We start from the raw sequence: 17,588 nt of genomic DNA, 5'->3' as shown, positions 1-17,588 counted from the left end.
ACCATTCGTGCACACTCATACCTAGGGACAATTTAATTTGTTTGATCAGCCTACCATGCCTGTTTTTAGGATGTGGGTGGAAACCGGAGTACCCGGAGAAAACCCACGCAGGCACGGGGAGAACATACAAACTCCACACAGCAAGGCCAAAGCTGGGGATTGAACCCTTGATCCAAGAACTGTGAGGCAGACGTGCTAACCACTCTGCCACCATATATATTAGGGCTGTCAGACGATTAAAATTTTTAATCGCGTTAATTACAGCTTCAAAATTAATCGTAATTAATCATAATTCAAACCATCTAAAAAATATACCATATTTTTCTATAAATTATTGTTGGAATGGAAAGATAAGACACAAGATATATACATTCAACATACGGTACATAAGTACTGTACAGTATTTGTTTATTATAACAATAAATCAACAAGATGGCATTAACATTATTAACATTCTGTTAAAGTGATCCATGGATAGAAAGACTTGTAGTTCTTAAAAGAGAAATGTTAGTACAAGTTATAGAATTTTTATATTAAAACCCCTCTCAATGTTTTCATTTTAATAAAATGTGTAAAATTTTCAATCAAAAAATAAACTAGTGGCCCGCCATTTTTGATGTCAATAATTACACAATGCTCATGGGTGCTGAAGCCCACAAAATCAGTTGCACCTAAGCGCCAACAGAGGGTGACAAAACTCCCAAAAACACAAGTAACAAGTGGACATTGCACTGCGCTGTCATTTTAATGTTTTAATTGCGTCAAATATTTTAACGTGATTTTTAAAAAATTATCGCCCATTATCACGATAAAACATATATTAGGGCTGTCAAAATTATCAGGAAGCTAAAAATGTTCATTTTTTTGCAGAGGTTATTTAAATTTCTAGAGATCTTTTTTTAAGCTTATTGGCTTCCATTGTCAAAGATAAATTTCCAGTTTATTTAAAATGGGAGGGGCAAATGAATCTAGCATAGTCAATGGGAAAGTCCATGATTTAAGATGCAAAATGGTTCATTTAAAAAATATTTCACCCAATTTTGTGAATCTGGGTTGCTCTAGTTATATTTCCCTCCAGGTTCAATGTTAATTAGTGCAAATGTTTAAAATATACAAATATCTCGAGACAAAGAGGCCAACATTTCAAGGTAGATTAATTTTATTTAGTCAAATTTCACATTTTTCACTTTATCACACCCAAACCTTTTAACTGGATGTTTATTTCATTGTATTTTTTAAAAAAAAATCTACACATAGAGTGCACAAGCTTTATCACCCAATGAGTCACCAATGAGAAAACATTTTGAGACAGCAGAGTACAACCATCCTGTAAGACCCCCGTGACACAATGCATAAGTCACAGCTCACAAAGAAGATTTTACACTGTGCTCTTACCCAAAACTCTTCAACAAGCACCAACAAGTCACAGGACTTGGTCAATGAGAATCAAGGTTTGCTAAGTCAGATCATGTAAGTGCCAACTTGAGATATAAGACATAGACATAAATCACGTGAATTAAAAACAACAAAGAATTAGAAAAAAAAAAAAAAAAATCAGAATTCTATCCTTCGCCGTGGTCATCGCGTTTTTCTTCGAGGTATCATTGGCGCACTGATTTCACACTTGTGGAGGCAAAACAGTTGCTACAGTCTATCTTCGAGTGACTAGCGCAGCAGTAGTTGGTAAACTTATCCTTTAGTAGCTGTCGATACTTGTGACGGTTGCTGTAGAACAACCCATTTCTTTCTACGAATGCTTGAATTTCATCCTGGGTGAGACCATTCTCTTCATCTGAAATGACCTCAGAATCATCCTGCAAGAAGAGTACGACCAGAGTCAATTATTTGACAATAAAAGGTCTTGTGACATGACCGATTTTGTCACTTACCATGAGATCCAATAAACTCATGTTGGCTTCTAACTGTTTGGAATTAAGGCAATGATTCTTTCCGTGTCCTGCCCATGGTAACTGTTGTGCAAAACGGTCCAGCTTTAGATCTTTGGTTTGGCAAACATGAGGCGGTGGCAAACTGTGACTTTCATCTCTTCGTCCCTGTGAACATATTTTACATCCTTGGGTTGGTAGACTGGCCAGATTCAGTGAATGAACCTTTGGGAGCCATTTGAGTCCACTCACCTGATTATTATTATTATTATGTAAAGCACTCCCCTTTCTTTTCTTCTTTCTACTCTTGCATTGAGGCGTTTCCTCAGTGTGTGTCCAGAATTCACTACAGCTATCTGTTGCCTCTTCTTTTTCTTCAGCAAAACCGCATTCATTGGACTTAACTTTAGAAAAGTGACAGAAATACAATTACAGTGGTGCCTCTACTAACGGACGTCTCTACAAAGGAAATTTTCAGGTTACGACACGACTCAACGAATACATTTCAGGATGCGAGGGGCAAATATACAGTATGGGCTGCTACTCACAGCTCCGTGAGTTTACTGAACGTAATATACTTGTAGCTGGTTTGCCATTGGGTATTGCCTGACATCTTCCTGGCATCCAAATGGCTAAGAGGGACCTATACTGTATGTGTAATTTGTGTATGTCCCAGCGTCTTCATTTGCCCCTTGTGCAATGAGGCGTTTTGACAGCTTTATACGAGTGTGTTAACTTATTCTTCATCCTTTGCATTTTACATTATGCACAGCCCTCATTTTATCCAGTTTATCCAAGTATCTACCAAAAATATAAATTGGATCAGATACTTTACTACATCTTGAAATGTGTCATTTTGTCACTTTGTAAAGGTTTTCAAGTTGGCCAAAGGTTAAATGGAAATTTTTGTAACATGTACAGTGGTACCTCAAATTACGATCGCTTCAACATACGATCCTTTCGACATATAATTTGACTCGTCATTTGTCTCGACATATGACGATATGCTTGAAATACGACATTTTATGACAGCATCGCAATTTCATTGTTTTCCTGCAAGAAGGACGCACGGCAGATTTTCTCGTGAGAGAAATCAACATGGGTCCCAAGAAGGTTAGTGCAGGTGGTAAAAAAAAAAAAAAAAAAAAAAAAAAATCGAAAAAGGTGACGCTTACCATTGAAATTAAGAAGGAAATGATAGACAAATATGAATGTTGTGTAGGCATCAGTGAACTGGCTTGACAATATGGCCTAGATATGCCTACTATGATCTCGAGGACGACTCTCATTGATATTATTATTGTAACATCGGCAAGAATGCAGCCAGCTTCGTCAGGTTTTTAATCATCTATTTCAGAACTTGTGCAACACAACACTGCTACTGTGCGCTTTAGCCTGTGCCAACAACAAGAGAACAAAGAGAAAGAAAACTTCTCACACTTTCCCATCTCAATCTCGCGCCAATCACACGGTGCGTTCAGGAACAGCAAGTAGAACACAACCGCCACATTGGAACCCGATTTGTTACATTATTATATTATTATTCTGATTTGTATTTATAATTTATTTGTTTTGGTATGTGTAATTGCTATTTGTAATTTACCTGCAGTATTTATTAAAGATTGAGCATAGGTTTTTGGGCTGTGGAATCGAATTATAATGTATTCTTATGGGAAAATCCCGCTCGACGTTGGACCATGTTGACTTACAAACCACGTCCAGGAATGAATTAAACACGTATATAAAGTATTTGTTACATGTTTTGATGCATTTTTATGCTTTATAAAAGATTTATGTGTGAATTTTGGGTGGTCTTAGAATAGATTAGGGCATTCACATGGAAAACACGTCTCTACTTACGGAATTTTTACTGTACTAAAAGTTTTGATGAGGAGGATTGTGCTAGTGCTCAGCTTTTTTTCCTCGCCAAAAATTTGATTTTCCCTTTTTAAAGTCCTCATTCCTCATTAAGAACACATTAACATTGAGAATAACCAATAAAAGCCCCGAACAAAAAATTCCACTTTGTTCTGGTGTTTGAGTAAAAATCAGCGATTTTTTTTTTGCCCAGCAGAAAAAATGCTGGTCTGAAGGGGTAAAATATCTTTTTCATTCCCCCTATTTGTGCAGTCTGCCCCCAAACACAAACTTCACAAAAACTATCTCATAGAAAAATCTATTTAATAATTGGTTGCTAGACTTCAATTTTCTCAAAACCAATTTTTAAAAAATTATTCGCCGTAAAAACCTGAATAAAATTTATTTATCTCCCAAGCCCAGGTTATGCCTTTTTCGCGCTGCTCATAACCAACCTGCTACATCATGGTTACAGAGTCCCTCGGAGCAAGCTACATCGGAACCTTCTCGTGAGCTGCTCTCGAAGCTTGACGAGTAGCCATAATCACTCCCAGTTGAATCTGGAAAGGAAGAATACCACAAACTCATTTTACCTTTTATTTCTTAGTTGAAGCTATGGATGATTGGCGGTTGTCTTGTGCTGACCTGGTTTATCTGAACAACTAAAGGTTGTGCTTGCATTAGAGATGTTTTCCCTGTTATCGAGGTTCCCGCAGGCAGTACAGTTAGGCTCCTCACAGTCGACAGAACCCTACAACATTGGATTTCATGAGAAAGCACAGGAACGGCTGAACTTAAATTGCATGATTCAACTGACAATTTTTTTGGTGCTCAACTCAAATGGCACAACTTGGGACTCGATACATTAATTGGGAATTCAGCTCTTACCTCCTCATGATTCTCTTCCTTAATGTCCGCTTCCTGCTCAGAAATGTCAAAGCCGCACTTGTTTCTTCGTCGGTTTTTCCGCTTTTGCCTCTTTTTCTCCTGTTTAAGCTGTTTCGCTCTCTCCTTCTCAGATAGCTCCTCGACAAACTGCTCCAGCCGACTCAATCCCTGCGTCCTCTCCACTGCCGTCTGGTGATATGAGAGGTGCCATTTGAGTTTCGCAATAAATTGATTTAACTAATTCATTTGAGTTTTTGTTTTTTTTTAATTGGGGACAATTGCCCCCCCGCCCCCAAAAATCGAGTAACAATCAATTACCGTATGTTTCAGACTATAAGCCGCTACTCTTTCCCCCTCATTTTGAATCCTGCAGCTTATAGACCAGTGCAGCTTATTTGTTGATTTATTTGGGTTAATAGGTAACATTTTATTTGACAACGGTGCCATAAGAGCGTCATAATTAAGACATGACACCATCATAGATATTACTGAATGCTTACGACAGATGTCATTAAGTGTCATCAAAAGTGAGATAATTTTTCTAGATAACAGTAAATTACATGTTATAAACATTCATTAATGCTCATAACTAAGGATGCAACTATACTCAGTTTTATATTGAACAGTTCGATACGCCCTCTTTGATTCAATACGCAAAAACATTCGATCCAAATGAAAGCTCCCAAAATGTATTTTCCGAATTTATTTTTGTCGTCTCTCTCGCTAAAATGTCCGGTGCAGCTTTTCCTTGAAAAAAACAAACCCTGCCGCTAGCAGCCCCCCTCTTCCACTCCTCCCCCAAACTGCATGAAAGGTGGCAACTGTAGCACACGAGGATCCATACACTACATCGATGAATTAAAAACCGCCATGACTGAATGGAAGTTAAGCAGGCCAAATCAATCCATACCAGTGACTATAAATACAGTGCCTTGCAAAAGTATTCGGCCCCCTTGAACCTTGCAACCTTTTGCCACATTTCAGGCTTGAAACAAAGATATAAAATTTTAATTTTTTTGTCAAGAATCAACAACAAGTGGGACACAATCGTGAAGTGGAACAAAATTTATTGGATAATTTAAACTTTTTTAACAAATAAAAAACTGAAAAGTGGGGCGTGCAATATTATTCGGCCCCCTTGCGTTAATACTTTGTAGCGCCACCTTTTGCTCCAATTACAGCTGCAAGTCGCTTGGGGTATGTTTCTATCAGTTTTGCACATCGAGAGACTGACATTCTTGCCCATTCTTCCTTGCAAAACAGCTCGAGCTCAGTGAGGTTGGATGGAGAGTGTTTGTGAACAGCAGTCTTCAGCTCTTTCCACAGATTCTCGATTGGATTCAGGTCTGGACTTTGACTTGGCCATTCTAACACCTGGATACGATTATTTTTGAACCATTCCATTGTAGATTTGGCTTTATGTTTTGGATCATTGTCCTGTTGGAAGATAAATCTCCGTCCCAGTCTCAGGTCTTGTGCAGATACCAACAGGTTTTCTTCCAGAATGTTCCTGTATTTGGCTGCATCCATCTTCCCGTCAATTTTAACCATCTTCCCTGTCCCTGCTGAAGAAAAGCAGGCCCAAACCATGATGCTGCCACCATGTTTGACAGTGGGGATGGTGTGTTCAGGGTGATGAGCTGTGTTGCTTTTACGCCAAACATATCGTTTTGCATTGTGGCCAAAAAGTTCAATTTTGGTTTCATCTGACCAGAGCACCTTCTTCCACATGTTTGGTGTGTCTCCCAGGTGGCTTGTGGCAAACTTTAAACGAGACTTTTTATGGATATCTTTGAGAAATGGCTTTCTTCTTGCCACTCTTCCATAAAGGCCAGATTTGTGCAGTGTACGACTGATTGTTGTCCTATGGACAGACTCTCCCACCTCAGCTGTAGATCTCTGCAGTTCATCCAGAGTGATCATGGGCCTCTTGGCTGCATCTCTGATCAGTTTTCTCCTTGTTTGAGAAGAAAGTTTGGAAGGATGGCCGGGTCTTGGTAGATTTGCAGTGGTCTGATGCTCCTTCCATTTCAATATGATGGCTTGCACAGTGCTCCTTGAGATGTTTAAAGCTTGGGAAATCTTTTTGTATCCAAATCCGGCTTTAAACTTCTCCACAACAGTATCTCGGACCTGCCTGGTGTGTTCCTTGGTTTTCATAATGCTCTCTGCACTTTAAACAGAACCCTGAGACTATCACAGAGCAGGTGCATTTATACGGAGACTTGATTACACACAGGTGGATTCTATTTATCATCATCGGTCATTTAGGACAACATTGGATCATTCAGAGATCCTCACTGAACTTCTGGAGTGAGTTTGCTGCACTGAAAGTAAAGGGGCCGAATAATATTGCACGCCCCACTTTTCAGTTTTTTGTTAAAAAAGTTTAAATTATCCAATAAATGTTGTTCCACTTCACGATTATGTCCCACTTGTTGTTGATTCTTGACAAAAAAATTAAATTTCATATCTCTATGTTTGAAGCCTGAAATGTGGCGAAAGGTTGCAAGATTCAAGGGGGCCGAATACTTTTGCAAGGCACTGTAATGCTGCAAATACTGTTAATTCAGTACGTAACACAGATGGACTCGGACCACAAATAGGATGTTTTTCTCATGTGGTAAACATACCTGTTAAGAGTGTAATAGCAATCAATAGTGTGCCCCGCCTCACTTTACGAACAGTAAATATTGTTCTAAGCACTTTTATACAAAATTTCTTCAGATCAGTAAGAAGTACGCACATAAATATTGTGCACTATAATAAATGTTTAATTGATGGTTTGTTATTTTCACTTGTTAGCAAAATAAATAAACACATACATAAAAAAACAAAAAAAACTTCTATTTTTTGTTTCAGAGCATTAAGTGTATTAAATTGAACCGAAAATCGTGTCCTTTGTATAGAAAATCGTATCGAGCCGTGACTTAACTGTATTGTTGCATCCCTACTCATAACAGTGTCAGGTCATAATTATGATTGTCTAATGACAGTCTTATGGTGCCACAATCAAATAAAGTGTTACCAAATACCATAACTAGCAATTAATGAAACAACTTGTACAGTAACTGAAGAAATAATTAGCGCAGAACATGAATTTGGATTATTATTTACATCTGTAATGCTGCAATGCATGCTAGGAGGCATGTTAGACAACAACAGTGTTGACAGCAAGTGGAAGCAGAGGTTGACTGTCTGCCCCAAGGGAGCAGTGATGGCCAAATGAAGCTTCTTGAAGCAATGAATGGTGGTTCATGGCAGTCATGGATGAAACTGCTGTCCAAATATAATGTTACCGGTTAATATATTTGGTGTAAATATCCCATAATACAGTGAGGACATCTGCGGCTTACAGTCCGTTGCGGCCTATCTATGAACAAATGCCGTTTTTGTGTCAAATTTGGTGGGTGGGGGCTTACAGTCAGGTGCGCCTTATAGTCTGAAAATTACGGTAGTCAATATTCTATACATATACATATATATAAATATATATATGTATATATATATATTATATATATATACACATATACACAGTGGGGAGAACAAGTATTTGATACACTGCCGATTTTGCTGGTTTTCCCACTTGCAAAGCATGTGGAGGTCTGTAATTTGTATCATAGATTCAGTCCCTCACAGTTGAAGAGAACTTAATACAAAAAAACTGAAAATCACATTATATGATTTTTAAATAATAAATTTGCATTTAATTTAGTATCTGTAAAAGCAAACAAAGGTTTCTGTACCAAATATTAAGTTCGATTTTTGTGATGTATCAAATACTTATTTCATGCAGTTAAATACGATTATTTAAAAATTATACAATGTGATTTTCTGGATTTTTGTATTAGATTCCGTCCCTCACAGCTGAAGAGAACTTATGATACAAATTACAGACCTCTACATGGCTTGCAAGTGGGAAAACCAGAAAAATCGGCAGTGTATCAAATACTTGTTCTCCCCACTGTGTGCATATATATATATATACACGCACGCACACGCGCACGCACACGCACACGCACACACACACGCACACACACACACACACACACAATTATATAAAAATTCAAGGTGAAAGTTATTTTTTATTTGGGGGCTGACAGCACATAAAGAAAACTTAAAAATCTTTTATAGGGCGAGTAACTATTTTTGGTTAAAAAATAAAATTTAAAAAAAAACATGAACATCAATTTTTGGGTCATGTAGATCACAATATTAACATTTGCTATTAAAGTGATGTCCAAATATGTGGATGCTGGATCAAAAATTTGTTATTTTTTTATGAATAAAGAAAATGTTAATTAAAATAAATTTTAAAAAAAACAACAACAACTATAATTTCTAAAGCTGCTTGTCTTAGTGTTCAACTTACTGACTGCCATTGACAAAAATAGATGTCAAGTTCACTACAACAGGAGGACTGGCTCATGTTTCAGTGCCATTTACTCCATAGACGTCCAATCTATTTTAACTGGACGGTTGGTCGTCTAGCACCATTAATAGCAGCCAATGAGTGTGTAACAAATGGTTAAACTTGTGTTGTGCTTTCTGTCTTTTTTTTCTTATTGCCTCATTAACCAAAAGAAATACATTTGTAAACCAAATTTAGGAGACATTGCTCAGCGCTAGCCCTATGTGACACCAACCCACGCTTTGTCCTTCAGCTTAAGTACCTCAAAGCTTTTGCGGATTTCATCAATGCCCACATGGAACAATAGCTGCCACGTCTGCTCCTCTGCTCGTAGTTTCTGCCAAATCTTTTGAAGTCGCTCATGGAGATAAATGCCTAAACACGTCAGGACTTCTTTCTGCGCAAGGTCGATGGTCTTGGCATGTCGCTCCCTAAAATTTAGTATGAAATTATAACAAAATAGGTGAAATGAGATTGATTACATCCTGTTAAATAGCGTTCACTTACTCATAGCCTCCAGCAAACTGGGCCTCTGCCCGGCCGAGGAGATGCGCGATGAAGTCAATCTCACAGCACACATGGATGTGACGGTCACATGAGCAGCAGTACAGTCCTTCGTACAGGTCGGGGCAAAAATCTTTCTCCTCACTGCTGTCGACCTCCCCAACCAGAATATTGTATGCCCTCAGCACTTTACTCTTACAGTCGCTGCAAAACCTAAAAAAGATGTGCGTTGTCTTTAAAGAGCCCTTGAACAAAAAGAATGGCATCTGAAAACCAATGGTGCAAGTCAAACACTACCTATGTTTCTGTAAGTGTATCTTGAGCGACTCTAAAAAACAGGCACTATCGATTAGCACCACCTCATCCCAGCACTCCTGAGACATCCGCTCCCAAAGATCCATCAAGCTTCCGCTGGAAGAGAAAACAACACTATTCTAATTTGCAAGAGCACTTGGAGACTGCAGACCAGCAAGCATATGCGTACATGTTTGCATATTGATTGCTAAAAGGAGGTTTATTAAAAAAATAAAAATAGCTTTAAGGCACAAACCAAAAAAACAACTGTCAACTAAAATATAGTAACATTTAAATGTCTGTAGATTTGCAGTTTCTCAAGGATTGTAATGTTGAGGTTAAAAGTTCAGAAAAGCAGGAAATAAGAGTTTCTCATACTGCAACTACCGGAACAGTGATCGCGGTTGACGGTATGTCAACCAAGTTCTTCCTCTCTCATTTCTCAGGCATGAAAAGGGGTCAGGGGTTAAAAAGGTGAGAAGAGTGTGGAGGAAATGTGTTCCGGTACAGTGTACCAATTTTCTCCCGATTAGTCAGCCGACTATTTTTACGATTAGTCGACTAATATTTTTTTTACCTACTAATTTAGCAATGAAATTTTTGTTGACGCTTATTAGTTCACAAAAACATTTTTGAACACTTAAATTCTTTATTAAAGTACAAATAAACATGTAAATAATAATTAATCACACATAAACAATGAGGTCAAATGCTGATAGCATTTACTAGTGCAAAAAAAATGGAATGTAAACCGATTCAGAACACTGACTTCGCCTTTCTTACATTATTCAAAACAATTCTTAAAAATATATAGCATTATTATTATAGTAGCTATACTACTATATATAATAGTATTATAATAATTATTCATTGCCAGTCATATTTCTCATAAAGGGTGTCATTTTAAAGCTATTCTTAGTATAGAATCTGAATTCTGTAATATTATGGTATTAATTCTGAAGTATGTGGGATTAATTCCGGGAAATTGTTATTTATATTACGAATATGACATGCTTTTATTTTGAAATGTTCACAGGAAGTACGTTCGCTAACCCACTAACAATAAGCTTTACAGTCCGCAAAAAAAGCACTTTTCGTCATTGCTTGTCACTAATAGACCCCCCCCCCCCCCATTTTTTCATTTGCAAATGCTGTTAACCGGCCATTTTTCATGTTTGAAGTGTCACCTTTTAACCACAAGTTTGCGTTTTGGAGAAGACTGCCAATGTTTTATAGCAGACTAAAGTAGGTTGTCTCCCCCCCACCCCCCATTAGTCTCAATGTAGCAATGCTAACGTACAGTGTTTAATATAGATGCATTTCCTTATTTTGTATGTCTGAACTGTAATTCTACGTCGTGTTTATGACGAATAAACATCTGCGAAAAGAACTGGAGTCTCATGTGTCATATACACGCATGCACGCACAAATGTATGCACGCACGCGGAGATAAAACGCAGCCATGAAAATGTATCACCCTAATTTTTATTTACCTTGCGATAAATTGACTCATTGCATATCGCGACAGCCTTAGCAGCTTCAATAAAACATGTAGTTAGTGAGTTAGATGGCCTTACGAACCACCCCCCCACGTAAAATTTTGACTTCAAAATGGCAAATTTCGCCGAAAGGAGAGATTTTCATGCCTGACTTCTTCACTGTCTGCTAGCACTGTACTATATGTCACATAACGATATAAAACTTTCTATTGACATTTACATTTTACATGTCTATTGTAAGATGGCGCACAATTGCGTGCACTTGCTACTTTGATGGGATTCCATATGCCATTGTAGTACAACCAAACGGCCTCAAAATGTACCTAATTGGCTCCCCTGCTATCTGTAAATGAGTAATCCATGTAAGAAAAGTGACAATAGCAACACATAATCTAAATAGGAATAGACAACACATATCATACCAAACCTAATATACAGCAATCATAGAAGTTAAAACCACTAGTCACAAGACTTAATAGATAATTAAATATCTTTACATTTGAACAAAATAATGTATGCTACCGTTTTGCTACTGTTTACACTGAACAGTTTTAGGTTGCAGCACTACATGACAAATTTAACATTTGTGGCCGGTCAGGGTAATGTCAATTCAAAAATAGAATGGGGTGAAAGCTGTCATATGATCATGTTTCAGAGCCATTGACAGAGATAGACGTCAAATCTATTTTCAACGGGAGGGTTCGCCCCTCCCAGTCAAAATAGATTGGATGGCCATCGCAGCCAATGGTTTAAGTGTTTAAAACAGCCTTTGACATGCCACGTCATGACTAAGTTTTTCAAGTTGCTTTTATCAAGAGTTTGACGTAATATGCAAAGTTTCAAATCCGATTCCCAAAGTAGTACTTCTTCAGTAATCAATAGCATGTAAGAGTAAAGAAAAATGTTATGAGAATGTCCTTACCCTGAAGGTCTGAGTTTGTTAGTATCCAAGGAGTGCAGCAGGCATCTGTTGCTCTTTTTACTTTTTGGAATGGCATCAATAACATCATTTAACTTTGACCTGTTAAAAAAAAAAAAAAAAAAAAAAACTCATCTAACCGACAGAGAAACCCTTTCATCTTTATAAAGGAGAGGCACTTATACATCTCTGCTGCTTGACTGTTATCAATTTCAAATGAATAATACATTTCTATGTTGAACACTGAAAACACGAAATATTTCTTACCCTTGGATGTAAAAGAGGCTGTATAGCTTCTTTAAATCTGACAAACAAGTCTCGGTGACAGACAGTATGCCCATAGGTTTAAACGTGAGTGGCTCCAAGGCCGGTGTCCCGGATACGGATAAATGGGTGAATAGGCGCTCTACACTGCGTCTGCAGCCCACGCATGGCACCAGCTGGGATAATGTCTTGCAAAACTCTCTAAACACCACCGAGAGGGCCACAGACAAGTCCGGTTGCTTCAACTTTGAGTGACTCTAAAAGCAGAGAAGCCACGATTTCCGTTCATACTGACGCACAAAATGCACACAATGAAGGGGTGGGGTGGTGAAAGGGCCATCATCTACTAACCTCTGTAAACTGTTTCCAATGGGAGCTGCTGCTTATATGTCTGTCAACATCCATGACATCAGGAAACTCCATCACCATCTATCAATAACAGAAAATGTAAATATAATTAGAAGACATGATTTATACAGCACTAAGCAGCATGGTTTAGTGAGTCATCAATGTGGTGGCCATGTTTGTGGGGGAACGTTACCATCAAAAGGAAAACAAAGTTTGTAAAAACTTAATTAAAACCCTTTAAATGTTTTTATAACTAGTATACATCTAATTGATCCAATAACTGAGTATCAATACTTTTGCAATGTTCAAATGTCGTAAACCGATTTTTCATTAACACTTTCAGTGTCATCGGCAGTGATAAACATCCAATCATGCTAATCTTAAAAATTAAAGTCTTAAAATGAGTATCACTAGAAGGTGTTGAATCTAGAGCTGAAACGAATACTCGAGCAACTCGAGTAACTCTAGTTTAAAAACGGATCCGAGTAATTTTATTCACCTCGAGTAATTGTTTATTTTGACAGCTCTAAGCATCACGTTTTGCTCGGAATACTTTTAATGCGGGACAACGCGCTGATGTCACGTGCGTAGAGGAAGAAGCAAAAAAAAAAAAACTTACTGCAACCGACAGCCGCTACAAACGATGCTGACGTTGCTAAATACTAGCCCGCACGATGCTATGTTGGTAGGTAGCGTCTCATAGAGATCACATGTATGTTGAACTAGATGCGTAATGACAGACTCAGCCGCGTCTGGGCAGCATTAGTAAACAGCCGCCATCTTTAAGCAGTAGAGCGCTAAGCGCTAATAAAGAGCGCTAAGCGCTATTAAATAAAGATTAACGTTACTTATGACCACTGTCGATGCGTGGCTAACGTGTTTTACATACAGGCTTTAACATAACATAGCGTTGTGGAGTGATGAGGGTGTAAAATAAAAACTCAATAATGCTAACTATAAATTTTAGCTCAGTAGTCATTGCTGGATAAAACACCAAGTAGCACTGGTCCCTAATGTGCTCCAATACAGCCTGTATCATACATTTATTATGAACACTGCAAAAACTCAAAATCCTATCAGGACTTACAGTTTAGACTAACTTAAAACTTAACTAGAACTTAAAAATGGCTTGACACAAATAGAAATTCAATTGAAACACGAGGGAAAAAATCCAAACTTTTAAGTGATGTGTGTTATCAAGCGTAACGGCATTTTTAGGTATATATACATATATATATATATATATATTTAAAATAAGATCTAAAGGTTTTTTTGAGTGAAAGTAGTGAATTAGTCTTTTTTTTATTCTAGTTACATCTGAGATGCAATTGTTGGATGTTTTCAACAATCTACATCGAAAATTAAGACATTGATTGACTGAAAATGGTCCAAGATTAGATGAAATGTCTTGTTTTCTCGTGTATATTTTCAATTGCTCTTCACCAAAAAATATATATTTGTTTTATCCGATTACTCGATTAATCGATAGAATTTCCAGTCGATAACTCGATTACTAAAATATTCGATAGCTGCAGCCCTAGTTGAATCCATTTGAACCGGGACGGTGGCAGCAAATGAACATTCGGTTATTCGCAAGCAACCCTCCTACTTCAAATGGATTGGATGTTTAGTACAGTCAATGACAGCCAATGAGTTAACAGGAAATATGCAAAAAACATATTCCATTACTATCAAGCGTGGTGCAGTATCAAATTTACCCCATGACAACAAATTTATGGTTACCTGTGGTCATGCAAAAAGAAATTACTTGGAATCGCTACTTTTGCACCCAAATATCGTATCTGGATACAATATTTCAGAATCTATACTTTTGACAACCCTAGTTCCAACCGATCCAGCGCAGACAATTTAACCACACAATCAGTGATTAGTCAAATATCAAAATCATTTAAAGCAGGCCAGTGAAGATTATTCTCATAGAAAATGGATGACTGACAAATTTCTACAAACCACCCTGTGGCACAGATATATCCTAGGTGCCCTACCGTTAAAGAGTCATCAATATACAGAGGAATCTGTCTGGTAAGAAACGGGTAGTCCTCTTCATTTTCCTCGCACACAGCTACCAGGCGGGCCATGACGACGTTTTTTTCTCTCACCTTCAAATACAGCCCACCTGCAAGGTTCACATAGGAGATCCAATTAATACATTGTAGGCCTACATGAAGCAAATGAATTGTAGGTCAACACGAGCAATGTTAATATTAAAATTAACCCTTTGACATAGGACATGTCAGTGGCGACACGTTTATGCATATCTTCAAAGCCTCGTCACGCTGTAATTACGTCACCCACCTTCTAGTGGTTGGTCTCATTTGAAAGTGCGCAATTTGAGGTCCTTGCCCATTTTTACTTATAGGCAATCGACGAAGTAAAATGGGAGATAATGTCATCTGAGTATTACAGTTTTATTGCCCCCATAAATAAGCGTTAAAACGCTGCATGGACCATGTGTTTATGTCCAAATTTCCATCATTTCTTGTACTTTTTCAAAACCGAAAGCACCACGAACAACGACGTATCTCAGGAGCCGTTGTGAAGTCACGAAGGACGGACGTGATGTGAACATTTTTAATACACTAACAAGTGAGGCGCCACCTAAGGAAAGGGAGATGAGGTAGCGAGCCACGGCCGGTTGAGCGAGTGACTTTGAAACGTGCAGAATGAATCGAAAACTAAATTTAGCGTAAGCTAATGCATTATTTCATCAACTCGAGGAAGAGACTGGCCCAGATTTGTTGTTTTCTTCAGATGATTCGGCGAGTGAGAAGTGACAGTAGTGCCCAAACGGCGGAAGAGTGGGCTGTGTGACGTAGCCCTCTGTCCTGTTCAAGGGGAACCTGCCTGAAAAAATGAATTGAACTAGTTTATTGTCAATATTTTTTTAAATTACTTTTCAATGCTAAATTTTTTTTCATAATCATTCTTTTCAATTTGTAACTAGATGTGTGCGTTCGAGAAACTTGATATTTATAAAGCATTGATAATGTGATGGGTGCAATACCTAACTTCACAAAGAGATCTCCTCCAAACCTTTTTTGTGTTAGTTGATATATTGTATGTATATTCACTATTTTACACGGTTGGTGTACTGTATATAACCGGTTTTGACCGTAGTATGTAGAAAAAACAAACAATGGTGACCTGCTGTTTAATTATCAAATATAAAACTATTAAGTGTCATTTTTTTCCTGTTGAATGTTTATCCTAACAAGTTGAATAAATACTATCAACTTTCGTTGAGCATGTTTTGCTGCCAATCACAAAATTTGACCCACCCCCCCCCCAAAAAAAAATTGGGATATTTTTGTATTTTTGGGTCCAAAATATTTATTATAATTGGTCAGTGAAGAAAACAACAGTTTGGACATGAAGGTTATGGTGTCCTGAAAAAAGGTGCCAGCCAGGCCATTGTGAAGTTTTTTCTTTGAAATATAAAAGACAACATCAAAAGCATGCAAATTCGGACAAAATAGGCCCATGTGTTAACAACATTGGCAAATGTTAATTTCTCTAACGCCGTTACCACGTACCCTCGTCTTGACCTACACTGACCCAAGCCAAAACAGTGTAGTTGATTGAATATGAATTGTTCTATTTTATAAAGTTACGAGGCATTTCTGTCGTGGAGATATGACTTGGGTGCAGCTTGCGAAGTACATGGCGACGTCATGCTAATTTGCCAGGAAACCCGGCGACGTGTCGTTAGCTTGCTCACAAGTTAAAAAAAAAAAAAATCCAAACGGAGGACACAATCCTCCCGTGTGATAGTTAAAAGTCGATTTTTTTTTTATTCGTATGACAAGACAGTGTGTATTGCTATCATTTTGTAGACGCTAGAAAACCTGGCGACCCACTTGTTAGCTTCGCGGTTCTGTGTCGCTAGCATTAGCAAGCTCGCTCATGTAAATTAAAAAGAAAGAAGTCTTACATTCGACGTCTCTTTTAAAACATGGTGTATGGTATTGTTCTTTGGTGTAAATTGTCATTCGATGGGGGCAACAGTTTGAACTCACCCGCTTTGGAAAGTTACTTGTCAGCAAGTAAAAGAGCGCGGTAGCCTGTGTGTGAGTTGGTGGTGCGTTCGAGAAGCTCGACGATGTGGGATTTTATCCTTCCAGTCAGGGAAAGCGAGAGCGACAACGCCCTGCGAACGGATCAGGAATCTCGTCGCTGGCTCTGACGTCAGCTACCAAGATGGCTGCTAGCGTGACTTAATTTTCAGTATGTTTGTACAGTATATTCACAAACATCTGTTCAGATTGAAAAATTTGAACATATTTCATCCGACTACCCCGAAGTGGCATGTGACACAACATTGAAAAATATGTTTGCAGATATACCTTTAATAATGCCAATTTACGTGGCTTATGTCCCATGGCGCACTAAAATGTATCCTTCCAGAACTATTATTATATATCTGACGTTGACATTACGTGGTTACGGCCATTTGGACAAAACTCGTGCTTTTAGTATGGAGAAGTCTATATGCTGACTAGTCAAACGTCAACCCATGTTGGTCATCGAAATTTTCGGGCGAGTGGCAAAAGTACTTCTGTCTTAATTCTGACTGTCTGACTTGAAACGAAAGAAAGAAAAGTGAACCACTGAACGACGATGAAATAATGATTTCAAACCACATTTTTTTCATTGCAAATTTTATTGACTTATAGCAATACAGATGGTTTACACTGCTG

General features: G+C 38.0%; 1 protein-coding gene across 1 annotated transcript; it reads right to left on the bottom strand.

The window, feature by feature from the left end:
• Window positions 1-1,141: 1,141 nt before the first annotated feature.
• On the bottom strand, window positions 1,142-16,844 carry ggnbp2 (gametogenetin binding protein 2). Its single transcript, XM_057821930.1, has 14 exons — window positions 16,823-16,844; window positions 14,877-15,007; window positions 12,874-12,951; window positions 12,526-12,779; window positions 12,262-12,360; window positions 9,844-9,957; window positions 9,550-9,759; window positions 9,305-9,473; window positions 4,632-4,820; window positions 4,389-4,494; window positions 4,199-4,303; window positions 2,139-2,290; window positions 1,890-2,054; window positions 1,142-1,814 (listed from the first exon to the last, which is right to left on the bottom strand). The coding sequence occupies exons 2-14, from the start codon at window positions 14,967-14,969 to the stop codon at window positions 1,602-1,604; spliced, it is 1,947 nt and encodes a 648-aa protein (XP_057677913.1). The 5' UTR covers window positions 14,970-15,007; window positions 16,823-16,844; the 3' UTR covers window positions 1,142-1,601.
• Between the last annotated feature and the right edge of the window lie 744 nt (window positions 16,845-17,588).

Source organism: Corythoichthys intestinalis, chromosome 18 (assembly GCF_030265065.1).
Source record: "Corythoichthys intestinalis isolate RoL2023-P3 chromosome 18, ASM3026506v1, whole genome shotgun sequence".
Lineage (NCBI taxonomy): Eukaryota > Metazoa > Chordata > Actinopteri > Syngnathiformes > Syngnathidae > Corythoichthys > Corythoichthys intestinalis.
This window is presented reverse-complemented; position numbering and strand designations above follow the sequence as displayed.

Excerpts from the sequence above, each read along its gene's own strand:
- ggnbp2 (XM_057821930.1), bottom strand. The coding sequence starts at position 14,969 with ATGGCCCGCCTGGTAGCTGTGTGCGAGGAAAATGAAGAGGACTACCCG. Across the intron at positions 9,474-9,549 it reads CAGTTTGCTGGAGGCTATGA|GGAGCGACATGCCAAGACCA; the intron begins GTAAGTGAACGC and ends ACTAAATTTTAG. Across the intron at positions 1,815-1,889 it reads TGAGTTTATTGGATCTCATG|GATGATTCTGAGGTCATTTC; the intron begins GTAAGTGACAAA and ends CTCTTCTTGCAG.